The sequence below is a fragment of the Cnephaeus nilssonii genome, assembly GCF_951640355.1.
Source record: "Cnephaeus nilssonii genome assembly, chromosome: 20".
Lineage (NCBI taxonomy): Eukaryota > Metazoa > Chordata > Mammalia > Chiroptera > Vespertilionidae > Cnephaeus > Cnephaeus nilssonii.
Window position 1 is genome coordinate 49952996 of NC_137091.1, and position 16231 is coordinate 49969226.

The window sequence follows — 16231 nt, forward strand, 5'->3', positions numbered from 1 at the left end:
ACCAAAGTTGTCCTCCCCATTCCTTTCTCCGCTGGTGACCACCATTCTGTTGTCTGTATCTATGAGTTTGTTTTGCTGGTTCCTTTTTGTTTTATATTCCACACCAGAGGCCCGGTGCACGAAATTTGTGCACTCAGGGTGTGGTCCCTCAGCCTGGCCTGTGCCCATTGGGAACCCTCGGGGGATGTCTGACTGCCGCAGAGGCAGGAGAGGCTCCTGCCACCGCTGCTGAGCTCACCAGCCATGAGCCCAGCTCAGGGCTTCTGGCTGAGGGATGCTCCCCCTGTGGGGCACACTGACCACCAGGGGGCAGCTCCTGCGTCGAGCGTCTGCCCCCTGGTGGTCAGTGCGCATCATAGCGACTGGTCATTCTGCCGTTTGGTCGATTTGCATATTGGGGTTTTATTATATAGGATAAGAGTACAATAATATGTGTTTTGTTCTTTTTGATCTGACTTATTTTACTTAGCATAATACTCTCAAGATCCATCCGTGTTGCCATCAAACACAATATTTTATCTTTTTTATGTCTGAATAACATTTCATTGTGTGTGTATGCATAGACAATGCAATTGTATATACACACATATACATATAGGGTGGGGCAGAAGTAGGTTTACAGTTGTTCATATGGAAAAATATAATAAATAAATAATAACATAAGAATAAACTGTGTTTTGTGTACTCACAACTGTAAACCTACTTTGCCCCACCCTGTATACATATACATATATATACCATGTCATCTTTATTCACCTGTCAATGGACGCTTAGGTTATTTCCATGTCTTGGCTATTGTAAATAGTGCTGTAATGAACATAGCGGTACATATCATTTTTAGGGGTACATATCTTTTAAAAAAACATTTAATTGACTTTATTGGGGTGACATTGGTTAGTAACATTATATACTAGTAGGTTTCAGGTGAACAGTTCTACAACACATCATCTGTATATTGTATCATGTGGTCACCACCCCAAGTCAAGTCTCCTTCCATCTCCATTTATCCCCCCTTTACCCTCTCCTACCTCCCCCACCTCCCCTTTCCCTCTGGCAATCACCATACTGTTGTCCAGGTCTATGAGTTTCTTTTCTTTGCTTAATTCCTTCACCGTTTTCACTCAGCCCCCAAACCCCCTCACCTCTGACAGTTGTCAGTCTGTTCTCTTTATCTATGAGTCTGTTTCTATTTTGTTCATTAGATTCCACATATAAGTGAAATCTTATGGTACTTGTCTTTCTCTGACTGGCTTATTTCGTTCAGTTAGCATAATAACCCCTAGGCTCAGCCATGCTGTCACAAAAGGTAAGATCTTCTCCTCCTCCTCCTTCTTCTTCACAGCTGAGTGGTATTCCATGGTGTATATGGACCACAGCTTTTTTTATCCACTCATCTACTGATGGACACTTGGGCTGCTTCTAAATCTTGCCTATCTATACTAGTAAAAGAGAAATATGCAAATTAACCACCACTTTGCTATGCCCACAAGCCACGCCCACCAGTCAATCAGGAGCGACTATGCAAATTAACCCAACCAAGATGGCGGCAGGCCATGGAGCTGGAGCAAGCAGGAGGCTTGGGTTGCCCCGGCGATGGAGGAAGCCAAGCTTCCTGCCCACCCTGGCCGGCCCTGGCCTCCACTCAAGGCTACAAAGTTTCAATTATAGAAGATACATAAATCCTAGATACTTGCTTCCAGTCAGCCCTGGCTTCCGCTCAAGGAGGCGCTGAAAAAAAAGAAAAAGAAAAAATGGAGGGGCTGGGACCTTGGGTCACCAGGGGGTGATCAGGGAAGGATGGGACGGCAGGGGCCATTGGGGGTCAGCAGACCAGCAGGGGGGCCAGTTGGGGGTGAGCAGGCCGTCAGTGGGAGTCAATTGGAGGTGATCAGGACAGCGGGGGGGGGGGGTCAGTTTGGAGTGAGCAGGCAAATGGGGAGGAAAGGTGGGGGCGAGCAGGCCAGCAGGGGGGCAGTTGGGAGTGAGCAGGCCGGCAGGCAGAGTGGTTAGGGGCAATCAGGCAGGCAGGCAGGCAGGCAGGCAGGTGAGGGGCTGGAGCCAGCAGTCCAGGATTGTGAGAGGGATGTCTGACTGCCGGTTTAGGCCCAATCCCTGTAAACTGGCAGTAGGACATCCTTTGAGGGGTACCAGATTGGAGAGGGTGCAGGCCGGGCTGAGGAACACCTTCCCCCCACCCGGTGCACGAATTTTGTGCACTGGGCCACTAGTCCTATATAATAAAACCCTAATATGCAAATCAACCGAATGGTGGAAAGATGGGTCGCTATGACATGCACTGATGACTAGGGGGCAGACGCTCAATGCAGAAACTGCCCCCTGGTGGTCAGTGCACTCCCACAGGGGGAGTGCCACTCAGCCAGAAGCCGGGCTCATGGCTGGTAATGCAGCAGCAGTGGTGGTAGCCTCTCCCGCCTTCGCTGTAGGCGGGCGGGAAGAAGTGAGGGGTCCTGGACTGTGAGAGACCTGGACTGAGAGGGGTGTCTGACTGCCAGTTTAGGCCCAATCCTCCCAGGAGGCCGACATCCCCTGAGGGGTCCCAGATGGTGAGAGGGCGCAGGCTGGGCTGAGGGACCACCCCCCAGTGCATGCATTTCGTGCACCAGGCCTCTAGTGGTAAATAATGCTACAATGAACACAAGGGTACATATATTCTTTCGAATTCGTGTTTCAAGTTTCTTTGGATATATTCCCAGAAGTGGAATCACTGGGTCAAAAGGCTGTTTCATTTTTAATTTTTAAAACAAATTCTGTCAACATTTATTTGCTCTTTGGCCCGGCCCTGCCCCCGCCCCTGGCCTCACCCCCCACTCAATTGCCAGTCTCTCATCTCCACAGACAACTGGTCAACCCAATCACTCTAACCCACCGCTAGAGACAAAGTCCAGCCGCCCATCTGGTTGACCCCATCTCTCTAGGTCCACACCGCTGCTGGAGACTAAGTCCGAGGCCCGCCATCTGGTTGACCTGACAACCATCAGTCCCTGCCACCACCCTGTGCCTGTGGTTTTAGGAGTGCTGGTCGACCAGGCTCCTCAGAGGGAGAGGAAAAAAAGGGGAGGAGGGAGCCGGCCTTCGGCCCCCCTGAGAAAGGAGCCGAGTCTGCCGCCACCCACCCTTCTTCCCCGTCTCAGCCTGGGGGCCGGGAGGCCCCGGTTGGGGTTCGGGAGAGGCGGCGACCTTCACCGTGCTGGGCGCGAAAGACCAGAAATTGAACCCCGACCCTTCAGTCCACAGGCCAACACAATCAGCTAGAGCTCTTATCTTTTTGTTTGTAGCTAGGGCTCATTTTTTTTTAAAATTTCTTTATTGATTAAGGTGTCACATATTTGTCCTCATCCCCCCATTCCCATCCCATACCCCTCCCCACGGATGCTCCAACCCCCTGTTGAACTTAACCATTGGTTAGGCTCATATGCATGCACACAAGTCCTTTGGTTGATCTCTCCCCCCTCCCCCCACCCTCCCCTATCCTCCCTCTGAGGCCCGATAGTCCGATCGATGCCTCCTTGTTTCTGGTTCTGTTCTTGTTCATCAGTCTATGTTGTTCATCATTTCCCCTAGATGAGCGAGATCTTGTGTCACTAGAGATATACTTATATGAACTGAATGTGAGATGAGCAATAATAGTTATGCTGACAGGCAAATGAATCAGTCTGTAGTGAGTTTCTTTCTGGACCAACAGTTCTTTTGAGACCCAATATCAATGTCCACCAGTTCCTTATGTGTACATGTCGGCACTGAGCCCTCAGCTCTGGATGGTGGACAAATGGTGGTAATGCAGGTTCGATTCCCTCTGGTTGGGTCTCAGCCGGACCCAGGGGCACGGCTTCATCCGGACCCAGGGGCACGTGGCCTCACCCGGACCCAGGGGGTACGCGGCCTCACCCGGACCCAGGGGGTGCGTGGCCTCACCCGGACCCAGGTGCGCCGCCTCACCCTGGCCCGGGACCCAGCCTCACCTGGATCCAGGGGCACACGGCCTCGCCCAGACCCAGGATTCAGCTTCACCTGGACCCAGGGCGCATGGCCTCACCCGGACCCAGGTCATTTTTAATTTTTGAGGAAACGGCCTCCTGTGCGGATCTCAGGGGAAACGGCTCAATTACAGGTCCTCGTTCAGGGTGATGTAGTCGGCGCCATTGTAGGCCCACTGACTGTACCCACGGAGGAGGCGCCCATTGGGTCCCATGTCACAGCCAAACATGCACTGGTAGGTGACAGACACTGACCCCGCCCTGAGGTCAGCCCCGCCCCGAGGTCAACCCCACTCCCGCGCGGCCTGCACAGCGGCCCCAGGGCCCAGACCCGCAGGCGGAGGTGGGACCTGGGGCAGCGCTTCCGGGGCGCTGAGTGCGCGGCTCTTTGGCCTGAGCCGCGCTGTGTCCCGGGGTCACCGGCCTCGCCTCCGGCCGCGGGACGTGAGCAGGGGGAGAGGCTCTGGCTCCTGTGCGCGGGGCTCCCCCAGACTCCGGGGGGCGCGGGGCAGGCGCTGCGCTTCCTCCAGGGGAGACCCCCCGCGGCGCCTCCCAGGGGCTCCCCGCCCAGGAGGCTCGTCCTCCAGCCCCGACCCTGGGCCCCGCCCTGGAGCTGGGCGGCCGCCGCACCCCGGGGCCTGCGGTCGGTGTGCTGAAGGAGCAGCGGGAGCCGCACTCTGCAGCGCAGCCCGCGGCCAAGCGGCGGGGGGAGGCAGCCGGGAGGAGGTGGCGGGGGGCGGGGCGGGGGCGGCAGGGGGCGGGGTGAGCGGCGGCAGGGGGCGGGGCGAGCGGCAGGGGCGGGGTGAGCCCAGCCCTGGCTCCTGAGTGAGCGCCCATCCGAGGCCAGCCTAGCGCAGGTCCCCGTGAGGAGGCCGAGGAGGGGGATGTGGCGAGGGGGGCGCAGGCGAGCAGCAGCGGCAGGTCTGCAACATGCGCCCCCAAAACAGCATGACGAATGCGGGCCCCGGTGCCAGAGGGGGAGGCCCTCCCTGAGCAGGTGACCCCTGAACCCCGGATCCCATCGGGTGCGGCAGGACTTGGCGCCTCTCCCGGTCGAGCTCCTCAGGCAGATGGGTGCCCGCTGCCCCCCCAGCGCTGTGAGGAGGGGCCCCCTGAGCAGGAGAGCTGGTGACGGGCCCCACTGGGTGCCCCCAGGGCTCAGCTCAGGACCGCCTGTCCCGCGGGCACCCGGCACAGGTCCTGCCGCGGCGCCCCCTGCCTCCTCCTGGGCCGGACCCGCTGGCTCACAGCTGGGGCCCCGCCATCCGCCCTCCCACCAGCGGCCCCCACGCACCCCGCTGGGCAGCCCCGTCCCCCAGGCGGTCTCGTCCAACCGCCAGGACATTCCCCGAACTCCAAGGAGGGCGACGTGAGGGCCAATGCGGGGACATGGGCGCCCATCCCGCCGCGGCTGCGAAGAGCGGGTTCCCACAGGGAAGCCCCTGAGGGTGACCCCCCACCTCCCTCAGTGACGGACAGGCTGGAGCCGCCATGAGGGGCTGGAGCACAGCTTTGAACAGCAGCCATGACGGCGAGGCTGGCCCTCAGCCCAGGCCTCCAGCACCCCACCCAGCCCTCCAGGAGGCCGGGACACCCCCTCCTGCCACCCCCTCCCAGTGCTCCCACGTTTCCCAGAGCAACTTCCTGTCTGCTCCGTCTCTCTTTGCCCCTGGGGCTGGGGGGCCCGGCTGGGGGGCGGCTCCTGTGACAGCTGAGGAACCTGGGCTCAGAGACATTACAGGACGGACCTCACCCACCGGAGGCGGCAGGCGGGGTGCGCCCAGCGCCCTTCTCCCCGCACCCTGTCCTCGGCCGCTCTTACCCCCTCCGGCCCCTCAGACCTGAGTGGGGAGGCCTTGAGGGAGGGGCCCAGACCCAGAGTGCTGAGGCTGGAGGAGAGGTTTTTGGGGGCTCACAGGGGCGTGTGGGTGTGAATGTGGGGAGTTTTGCTTTAAAGTAAGTGAAGGGAAGAGAGGCCGTGGAACCAGGGGAGCGGGCTGGCGGCTGCCTCTGCCCTACCCTCCCTCCCACCCCTCCCACGGCAGGGCTCCCAGCTCCATCCCCTGTACCTACTCTTTAGCTCATGAAATATCTATACTAATAAAGGGGTAATATGCTAATTAGATTGGACATCCTTCTGGGCAAAGCCAAGGTGTCAGGGGCCTAGGCAGAGGCGGTTAGGGGCAATCAGGCTGGTAGGGGAGATTGGTTAGGGTTGATCAGGCTGGCAGGGGAGAGTGGTTAGGGTTGATCAGGCTGGCAGGGGAGAGTGATTAGGGTTGATCAGGCTGGCAGGGGAGAGTGGTTAGGGTTGATCAGGCTGGCAGGGGAGAGTGGTTAGGGTTGATCAAGCTGGCAGGGGAGAGTGGTTAGGGTTGATCAGGCTGGCAGGGGAGAGTGGTTAGGGTTGATCAAGCTGGCAAGGGAGAGTGGTTAGGGTTGATCAGGCTGGCAAGGGAGAGTGGTTAGGGTTGATCAGGCTGGCAGGGGAGAGTGGTTAGGGTTGATCAGCCGGGCCAGGGGGCCGGGATCCTTCATAACCTTGGCTGGCTTCTCCGTGCTGGCATCAAGGTGGCTTCCGCTGTGTCCTCTCAGGGGAATCACAGAGGAATGGAAAAGGGCGGACTCACCCACGGAGATCAATGAGCAGTGCTTCACAGCTGCTCGCCCAGGCCCCCCACACAGGGCGCCCCATTTCTCCTTCCACGTCTGGCTGGCGGGGCAGCTCTTGGCCATTTCCAAACCCTCCCTCCCTCTCTGGTCTCTGCTGGGCACCCCGTGTCCCCAAAGCACCAATCCTGGTGCCCCATCCCGCCTTCTTTCGCTGTCCCAGCTCCTGCTGCGTCCTGGCTGGCTCCCCTGTGCGCACCTTTCCAGAACCTTCTGGCCCAGCAGGACGGGGGCACAGGGGACAGAAGCGCTGGCCGTGCGGGGCCCTTTCTCTGGGATGTTCCCTGAGCGCCCAGGGCTGTCAGAGGAGAAGCACATCCGGGGAACATCCGTGTCCGCGCAGGAGAGGGGCCTCCAGCGACCCTCCTCCTCCTGCCGCTGCTCCCACGGAGCCCCTCGGCCTGCTCCCCGCCCCCTCCGTGTCCCCCTCGTCCCCACCCCCTCGGTACCTCACCCCGGGAGCGGGTCCTTGTAGGAACGGGAAGCAGCAGGTGTGGCCAGGGGCGCCCTCACCCCATCCCCATCCCCGGGGGCGGCCTCGCTAGCAAAGGCGCTGCAGGGCGCGGCCCTGGGCAGAGTCTGCAAAGCGCCCAGAGCTTCTCGGGTGAAAGGCGCTCGGAGCCCCCCCACTCCGCCTCTCCGCGCCCCGGATGCCGGCCCGCGTGTCCCCAGCTCGGGGCTAGGGCTGTGGCTAAGGAGGCGGCGGACTGAGGAGAGAACCACGGAGGACGGCGGGCCGCAGGAGGGATGTGCGCGCCCCCGTGTGCGGAGGCGGGGGGTGGGGTGGGAGGGAGAGGGGGCTCGGCCTCAAGGCCTCCCCCCCTTTTTTTAATATTTGTAGCAGCTTTATTCATAATTACCAACAATGGGAAATAACCAAGCTGTCCCCCAGGAGGGAAATGGGAAAGTAAACTGGTGCCTTCAGACAGAGGATGGTCCCCAGAGCTCAAGAGGAATGAGCTGCGGAGCCACTGAGACACGGAGACACGTCACTGCTGTTACTCAGGGGAGACGCCAGGCTGAAGGGCCACACCTGTGGGACGCTCAGTCTGTGACCTTCTGGAAAAGGCAGGAAAAGATCAGTGGCTGCAGGGGGTGGGGGAGGGGAGGGAAGAAGAGGCGGAGCACAGGGGTGGGTAGGGCAGGACACTGCCCGGTGGGACACGTAATGATGGACGCCTGTCAGCCACCACACCCGGGCCCAGACCAGAGCGGGGACAGCACCCAGCACGCCGGGTGGGCTGTGAGGGTGAGGATGTGGGTGTAGGTCCGCCCCGTGGCAACAAGCGGACGCTCTGGTGGGGAGTTGCTGAGGGGGCGGCTGTGCAGGGGCGGGGGCGGCGGTGGAGGGGAAACGTCTGCACCTCCCTCTCCATTTGGCTGTGAACGTCCAACTGCTCTCACAAACAGTCTATTCTGAACATTAAAAATGCATGTGTTTTAAAATAGTACTCAGAAAAGAGAAATGAGGGGAAATGCTTCCTGAACGCCCTTTTCCCAACTTCAACACAGAGTCCGATGCGGGCACCCAGCTCTCACACCGAGTACAGACCCCACACACTGTTGTCTTAGCAACTGTCCACACCGGCTGTGTCCCACAGCTCCCGCCCCTCCCCAGGCGGGTGGGAGGAGCCCCTCCCCCTTCTCCTGTGCGCTGTGGCCCTTAAACATCTCCCCATAGCTTACCCCCCCCCCCGGATCTTCCTACATGGGAGGTTGTGAGGAAGGAAGGCCCCCCCTTTTAGACAAGCCCCCGGGGAGGCTGTGCAGCGGGCGGCCTATGGTCCGGGCTCTCGCTCCCGGATGTGTGACCTGGAGCCCAGCAGCACCAGCACCAGCCGGTCACTACCGGTCACTAACGCCGCAGCCCCTGCGTCTCAGCGCCATGGCCAGGCGACCCCGCGCACAGGCCCGCACTCGCTGGTCTCCACCCAGAACCGGCCTGGGCGCTGGGTGGGGGCTGAGGAGCCTGCCTGGCACGGGGCCACCTCCCTCCTCCTTCCTGTCCCTCCTGCAGCCCCTGCTCCCTGGGCCCAGGCACCGCTCCAGGCTGTGACTGTCCGGTCTGCCCCCTCCCACCTCTTCCTCCAGCCTGACCTTCCCCTAAAGGCCCCCACACTCAGCGTCCAGCGCCCCGACACCCCCTTCACCTCCCTCCAGGGGGAGGCCTGGCAGGCCCGCCGCTCCCCACAGGCCCTGCCCGCCCCTCCCCCTCTGCTGACCACAAGCCCCACCTTCTACTGGCATGGCACGGCTTTGGGGTGTCCTCCTCCACTCCTGCTCCCATCCCAGACTTACTGGGAAATGCTGTGACTCCATCTTTAACATGGACTCAGTGTCCAACCACTTCCCTCTGTCCCCACCCCTCACATCCCAGCCAAACCAGTCTCTCCCTGGGACACAGGGAGGTGTGGGCTCCCTTCCCTGCAGCCCCACTGTCCTTCCTCAGGATCCTGCTCTCCCCACAACAGCCAGCCGGACCCTTTATTTTTAAAATATATTTTTATTGATTTCAGAGAGAGGATGGGAGAGGGAGAGCTGGAAACATCAATGATGAGAGAGAATCCTTGATCCGCTGCCTCCTGCAGGCCCCACACTGGGGATCCAGCCCACAACCCAGGCATGTGCCCTGACCGGGAATCAACTCAACTACAAAGGTCAACACTCAACCACGGAGCCCCTGGCCCAGCCAGACTGATCTTTTTAAAAGAACGGACCACCCACATGGGTCTGTGCTCAGAACTCTCAGTCACACTCCTCCTGGTGCCCAGCCCTCCCTGAGGGCCACGGAGCTGATCCTCCCCCTGTGCTCTGCTCCGGCCTCACTGGCCTCCGGCTGCTCCCACCACGGACCGCTCCCTGCCCAGTGCGGCTGCTGAGGCTTCCCGCCTGGAGGGAACTTGTCCCGACTCACTCCTGGATACACGCTCAGCACCTCCTCATCTCTCCTCAGTCCCCTTCCCAGCCCCCAGCTGTGGCTCAGCAGGTGAGCATCAGCCTGTGAACGAGGAGGTCATGGTTCCATTCCTGGTCAGGGCACATGCCCGGGTTGTGAGCTCAACCCCCATGGGGGGGTTGTGTGTGTATGGATAGCAGCCAATCAATGATTCTCTCTCACCATTGATGCTCCTCTCTCCCTCTCCCTCTCCCTTCATCTCTGAAATCAATTAAAATATTTTGTAAGAAGTCCCTTCCCAATGAGGCCCCTGCTGACCCCCCACATGACAATACCCTCCTCTCCCAGCCACTTTGCTCAGTGGAGAGTGCGGCCCTCGGACTGAAGGTCACAGGTTGTATTCCGGTCAAGGGCATGGACCTCGGTGCAGGCTCCATGGGACCCCCGTGCTGGAGGCGACAAATAGGTGCGTCTCTTACATGGATGTGTCTCTCCCTCTGCCTCTCCCCTCCCCCTCCTCTCTCCTTAAAAGCCAATGGAACAATATCCTCGGGTGAGGACAACAAACAAACAAACAAAGCCCTCTCCCCTCCCCCACACCCCACACGGGACCCCTCTCCTCAGCACCCCCACAGTCCAGTCCAGCACAGACCCTCCTGGCTCTGGGGAAGAGGCAGCCGGTCTCTGTGCCATAGAACCTGCTCTGTGAGGCCGCAGGGGGCCTGCGCTCAGCGCCCTGAGGGGGAGCCGCCCCACTCCCTGGGCCTCACAGACCTTGTGGGGTCAATGGAAGGTGAGACCTTCCACCGGCAAGTGGGTGTGACACGGGTGACCCTGAGCATTTCCAGGTGAAGCCCATGGTAATGAAGGGGACACAGTGCTGTTCAGACGTGAAGCTGTTGGACACTCAGGAGAGGACGGCACAGCGTCAGCACAGCGTTCATGTTCAGAAGAAACCACAGCACCGGAGCCCGGTGTATGTCGGTGTCAGAATCACTGTGGGGTCAGGGCCGGCCTGAGGTCCCTCCAAGGTCCGTGTGCGTCCAGAGGGAACAGCAGCTGTCACACGGTCACCAAGTCCTGGCTGAGGGGTCACCGTCACAGAACCCGTCCCTGTTCCAGACTCAGTGACCTCATGGCTGTGGCCCTGGCACAGCTGTCCTGGGGCGGCTGCGGCTCAGGGTGCCTCCCGGGGCCCTCACTGCACCTGCAGGTCCACAGCGCTGCGCCCCTAAACCTCCAGCAGCCTCTCCCCCCACATCCGGGTCCCACTGGGCTCAGCACTGGAGGGAAGGACGGGAGAGAGGGCGGCGGGCAGAGCACAGTCCCAGCAGAAACTGACCTCAGAGGGGGATCCGCTCCTGCTAAATCCTCGGGGAGCTCAGGGAGAGACAGGAGAACAGCCAGGCCCAGGAGGAGGCAAGAGCAGGAGGAGCCTGAACACCCACCTCCAATGAGGGGTCCTGTGTGCAAGGACCCTGGGCCTGTGGGACAGTGACAGGCAACATGCCTCCTGTGGCTGTCAGACGGGGACACCCAGAGAATGAGACCAGGACTCACACCCAAGAACAGGAACAGGCATAACACCCACCAGAGCAAAGAAACACCAAACACCCAGGAGGGGAGGGCGGGGGGCGGGGCCCAGGCTGACCTGCCCCAGGAAGCTCGCTGTCCAGGGTCCTGGAGAGGCGCTGCATTAGGACCCAGGACAAGGCCTGGGGGATGGGAGTCCCTGTGACCACAGGTCCTGGTGGGACAGGGTTTCCTGAGGGACAAGGTCAGAGGAGCAGAGAGGTGACCCGGCCCAGGAGTGACCACATCAAAGCCCACGATGCACTGAGCACTGACCAGCCACAGGCCCTGACCACAATCCGGCCTCACAGCCCCTCCCTTCCCTCCTGCAACAGGCTCAGCACAGCAAGCACACGTGACCTGGAAAGTTCTTGGTGCTTCAATTTATTTCCGCTCAGAATTTAGGATCTTCCCCTTTAATTAACTCCCCAAGCATTCTTGGCAAGAAATGAACAAACAGAGTCACATCCAGATTCTCATTTCAATAGGGGAGCAGGAAGTTGCAGCTCAGAGCACCAGGGAGGAAGAGCAGGGAGGGGCAGCCAACTCTGCAGACAGGAAAGTGTGGGGAGCAAGGAGGGGCCAGCCCCCCATCAGAGGTTCCTGAGTCAGGAAGTGGGAGCGTGGACACACCTTCCATCACTCAGTCCCCACAGGGCAGCTCCTCACGCTGTGGAGGACAATCATCATGAGCAGATCCAGGGCAGTGGCTGGAACTGGTGACATTCTCAAACCCACTTCATGCTCACAGTGTCCCACAGTCTCCCCACCACCCAGGCCTCCCTCTGCCCACCCCTCCCCACGGCAGGTCTCCCCTTTAGAAGCCGAGAGAGACACATCAGAGCCCTGGGTGCTCTCACTGCCTGGGGGGGACACACCAGAACGGGGTCAGAGCCCAGGGCAGGAGACTAAGGAGGAACTATGGGCCAGGAGGGGTCCCCCATGGCTCCCGTCTGCACTCTCACAGGGACTCAGGGGTCACCCCTCCATACTCACTGGCAGCCTGAGCATAGCTCCCTCCTTTTCCACCTGCGGGAAGAAAACATCCCATGAGAGACCAGGGAGGAGGCAGGGCCAGGAGGTTCTAAAGGAAGCCCTAGTCCTGGGCCCAGAGAAGTTTCCAGAACCGTGTGTACAGACCCAGGGCAGGACCAGGAAACCTGAGGGAAGTGCACGTGTGGGGACGGGACCCACCGCCCTCCTGGAGGTCTGTGCTCAGCAGGGACCTGCCCTCTGACCTGGGGCTGCAGGGAACGGGGTCCCACCACCAGCATCATCAGGTGGTAAGTGGGTCCCTCATTTCCCATGGGCCTCACTACAGAGTAAGTGTGAGCACAGAGCCCCACACTGGCCATCACACGCGTGGGGATGGTGCTTCCCGTGAATGAGGCGGGACACACATCTACCTGGGCTTGAACCCCCAGTGGGACAGTCACTCAGACCCCACCCCTGCCCACCTGAGCGCCTCCTCCCCCACATCACAGCTCCAGCCACAGCTCCCAGCAGAACCAGGCCCCCAGCGATGCCCAGGATGATGGCGATGAAGGTGTGATGAGGCGGCTCTGGGGGGAGAAGGGAAGGGAGGGTGAGGGCCCTGACCCCAGGCCTCAGCCCTGACCCCACTGAGTCCCCCAGGGTCCCCGCTGCCCTGAGAAGAGGCTCTGTGCCCACGGCCCTCCTCACCCCATCTCAGGGTCAGGGGCTCGGGCAGCCCCTCGTGCTGCACATGGCACGTGTATCTCTGCTCCTCGCCAGGGGGCACCCCCACGGCCGCCCACTTCTGGAAGGTGCCGTCCCCCGCAGGCCTGGTCTCCACCAGCTCCATGTCCTGGGTCTGGTCCTCCCCGTCACGCTGCCAGGTCAGGCTGATGTCCGCAGGGTAGAAGCCCCGCGCCCAGCACCTCAGGGTGACCTCACGGGCAGAGACGGGGTGGTGGGTCACGTGTGCCTTTGGAGGGACTGAGGGGAGGGGAGAAAATGCAGGAACTTTGCATCCGTCATGGGACACTCCAGCAGCGCCCATGTGACCATCCTGAGAGTGGACAGACTCCTGGGTGGGGGAGGGAGCACACAGCACACACACCAGCCTGGACAGAGGCACCTGGAAGTCCCCCTACTCTTTAGAAAGTTCTAGAATCAGAGAGACACAGCCCAGGGCAGGAGGCAGGTCTCTGAGGGGAGAAAAGGGATTTGTGGTCCTGACCTGGGTAGAGGCCACGTGACTCAGAAAAGCTGGGGTCAGGCCTCAGACACAGGGGGTGGGGGGCAGCGCACAAGGCCTGAGAGAGAAGGTCCCCGTGGGTCACAGAGCCCCTGCAGGGTCCATGGGAACCGCTGATGGGTTCTGTCAGCGGGTCTCCCTGCACCCCAGGAGAGCCTGCAGCCCTCATTGTTTCTGAGAGGAGGGGGAGTCCCTCTGGAACCTGACCTGGACATCCAGGGGGGCTCCCTCCCTGACCCCAAGGAGGGGTGTCTGACACTGACCCCCTGTCCTGTCTACTTGTGTGAGCCCCAGCCCTGGGGAGAGGGGGGGCCCCAGGACCCTTGTACCTGCGCGCAGCAGGGTCTCCTTCCCTTTGTCCAGGTAAAGGCGGAGCCAGTGAATGCACTCCCCCTCCAGGTAGTTACTCCTGCGCTCATGGAAACGAGTCGCCTCCCACTTGCGCTTTGTGATCTGAGCCGCAGTGTCGGCCGCGGTCCAGGAGGTCAGGTCCTCGTTCAGGGCGATGTAGTCGGTGCCGTCGTAGGCCCACTGACTGTACCCGCGGAGGAGGCGCCCGTCGGGTCCCATGTCACAGCCAAGCATGCACTGGTAGGTGTGAGACCCTGACCCCGCTCCGAGGTCAGCCCCGCTCCTAGGTCAGCCCCGCCCCGATGTCAGCCCTGCCCGCCCCGCGGGGACTGAATCTAAAACTGAAAATGAAATCCGGTCACTATCCCCTCGGGCTCCTCCCGGGTTGGGGCCTGGCGGGTCCCACATTCTCAGGGTGCAGCTCGGCCCTGGACCCTCGGGGCGACCCCGGCCCGTCCGTGGGGAGGGGGAGTTGTGACAGCCCGGCGCGCGGCTCACCGTCCTCGCTCTGGTTGTAGTAGCCGCGCAGGATGTTCAAGTTCCGTCGGTAATTCTGTACGTTTGTCTTGCTGGTCTGCGTCTCCTCCTCCCAATACCCCGGGTACACCTGCTCCACCCACGGCTGCTGCATCCACGGCGCCCGCGGCTCCATCCTCGGACTCGCCGCGTCGCTGTCGAACCGCACGAATTGCGTGTCGTCCACGTAGCCGACGGCGATGAAGCGGGGCTCCCCGCGGCCGGGCCGGGACACAGCGGTGCGGAAATACCTCAGGGAGTGGGGGCCTGGGGGGCGGACGGGGGGCAGGACCGGGGCTGGACACGCGCCTTCCCGGGCCCGCGCCCCCGCCGGGTCCCCTCGCTCCTCCCCGCACAGCCGCCCCCTCCGACCCCGCACTCACCGGCCCGGCTGGGGGTCAGGACCAGCGCCCCCGAGAGCAGCAGGAGGAGGGTGGGGGGCCTCGTGACCCGCATCCTCGGCGTCGGGGGGGGGACCTTCTGAGTCCCGGCGCTCCGCAGAGGAGTTATAACCGGGAGCCGCGGGGACGCTGATTGGCTGCTCTGGAAACCGCTCAGCCAATGGGAGTGAGGAGTGGGGCGCGTCACGAGTATCCAGGAAAGAAGCGCTGACACAGGTTGGGAGAGGGGAAGTGAAACCCAGGGCTTTTGGAGTTCCCACCAGAGCTGCCCCCCCCCCCCCCCCGACTCTGTCCCCCGCTGAGACCGGAGCGCAGGCCCGGGCCCTGGACTCGGTCCTGACCCTCCTCCTGCGCGGAGCGCCCGTCACACTGTCCCCCCCCCCCCCCCCCCCTCCAGGCCTGGCCCAGGAGCCCTGCTGTTCAGGGACTTTCCAAGGTTCTGGGGTCACCATCTCTGTGCAGCCTCACACAGGAAAGAGAACCTCAAGAAAATCTTGTTTACATGGTTTACGTCTGTCAATATTTAACACACAGGGAATCATGCAGGGTGTAAAATTACCAAATCATGTAGCATGTTAGTAACCTATGAGATGTTAACAGAAATAGTGTTTTTATGAAAAAATAGAGGCCCCGTGCAGGAAATAGGCTCACGGGGGTTGGGGGGGGGGGTGTCCCTCAGCCCAGCCTCCATGCTTTCCAATCTGGGACCCCGGTGGGATCGGGCCTAAACGGGCAGTTGGACATCACTCTCACAATCCAGGACTGCTGGCTCCCAACCGCTCACCTGGCTGCCTGCTTGATTGCCCCTAACCACTTCTGTCTGCCAGCCTGATCACCCACTAACCACTCCCCTGCCAGCCTGATCGACGCCTAACTGCTCCCCTGCAGGCCCAATTACCCCTAACTGCCCTCTCTGCTGGCCTGGTCACCCCTAACTGCCCTCCCCTGCTGGCCTGGTCACCTGTAAATTCCCTCCCTTGACAGCCTGGTCACCCCTAACTGCCCTCCTCTGTAGGCCTGATCGTCCACAACTGCCCTCCCCTGTTGGCCATCTTGTGTCTACATGAAGGCAGCCATCTTTGACCACACAGGGGCAGCCATCTTGTGTTGGAGTGATGGTGAATTTGCATATTACCTCTTTATTAGATAGGATACCAATTTCCCAGATAAATGAGGAGGTGAGAGGAGGGGACTGCTCCCATTTTACGCCCTTGCACATCCCCCTGGGAGACGCCGGGTTTTCATATTTGCTTCTGCGTTTCATCTCTTCTTTAGCGGGCAATGCATGAAAATATACGGCCTGGCCCTGGCTGATTTGGCTCAGTGGGTAGAGCGTCAGCCTGCGGACTGAAAGGTCCAGGTTCCATTCCAGTCAAGGGCATATACCTGGGTTTTGGGCTTGATCCCCAATTGGGTAGAGGGGTGTGCAGGAGGCAGCTGATCCATGGTTCTCTCTCATCACTGATGTTTCTATCTCTCCCTCCCTGTCCCTTCCTCTCTGAAATCAATAAAAATACGGTGTGTGTTTAGAAAAAGAAGTATACGGCCTTAGAAAGGTGCAGGGGGCGTACTTTATATCGCCTTTCAGGTCAGTGTGCACAGTCCCCTC

The 16231-nt window shown here is 60.6% G+C and overlaps 1 protein-coding gene across 1 annotated transcript; it reads right to left on the bottom strand.

Annotated features, from left to right (window-relative positions):
- Positions 1-11494: 11494 nt before the first annotated feature.
- LOC307116214 (patr class I histocompatibility antigen, B-2 alpha chain-like) lies at positions 11495-14724 on the bottom strand. Its single transcript, XM_079799944.1, has 7 exons — positions 14605-14724; positions 14204-14488; positions 13684-13959; positions 12817-13092; positions 12591-12695; positions 12130-12162; positions 11495-11803 (listed from the first exon to the last, which is right to left on the bottom strand). The coding sequence occupies exons 1-7, from the start codon at positions 14675-14677 to the stop codon at positions 11799-11801; spliced, it is 1053 nt and encodes a 350-aa protein (XP_079656070.1). The 5' UTR covers positions 14678-14724; the 3' UTR covers positions 11495-11798.
- Between the last annotated feature and the right edge of the window lie 1507 nt (positions 14725-16231).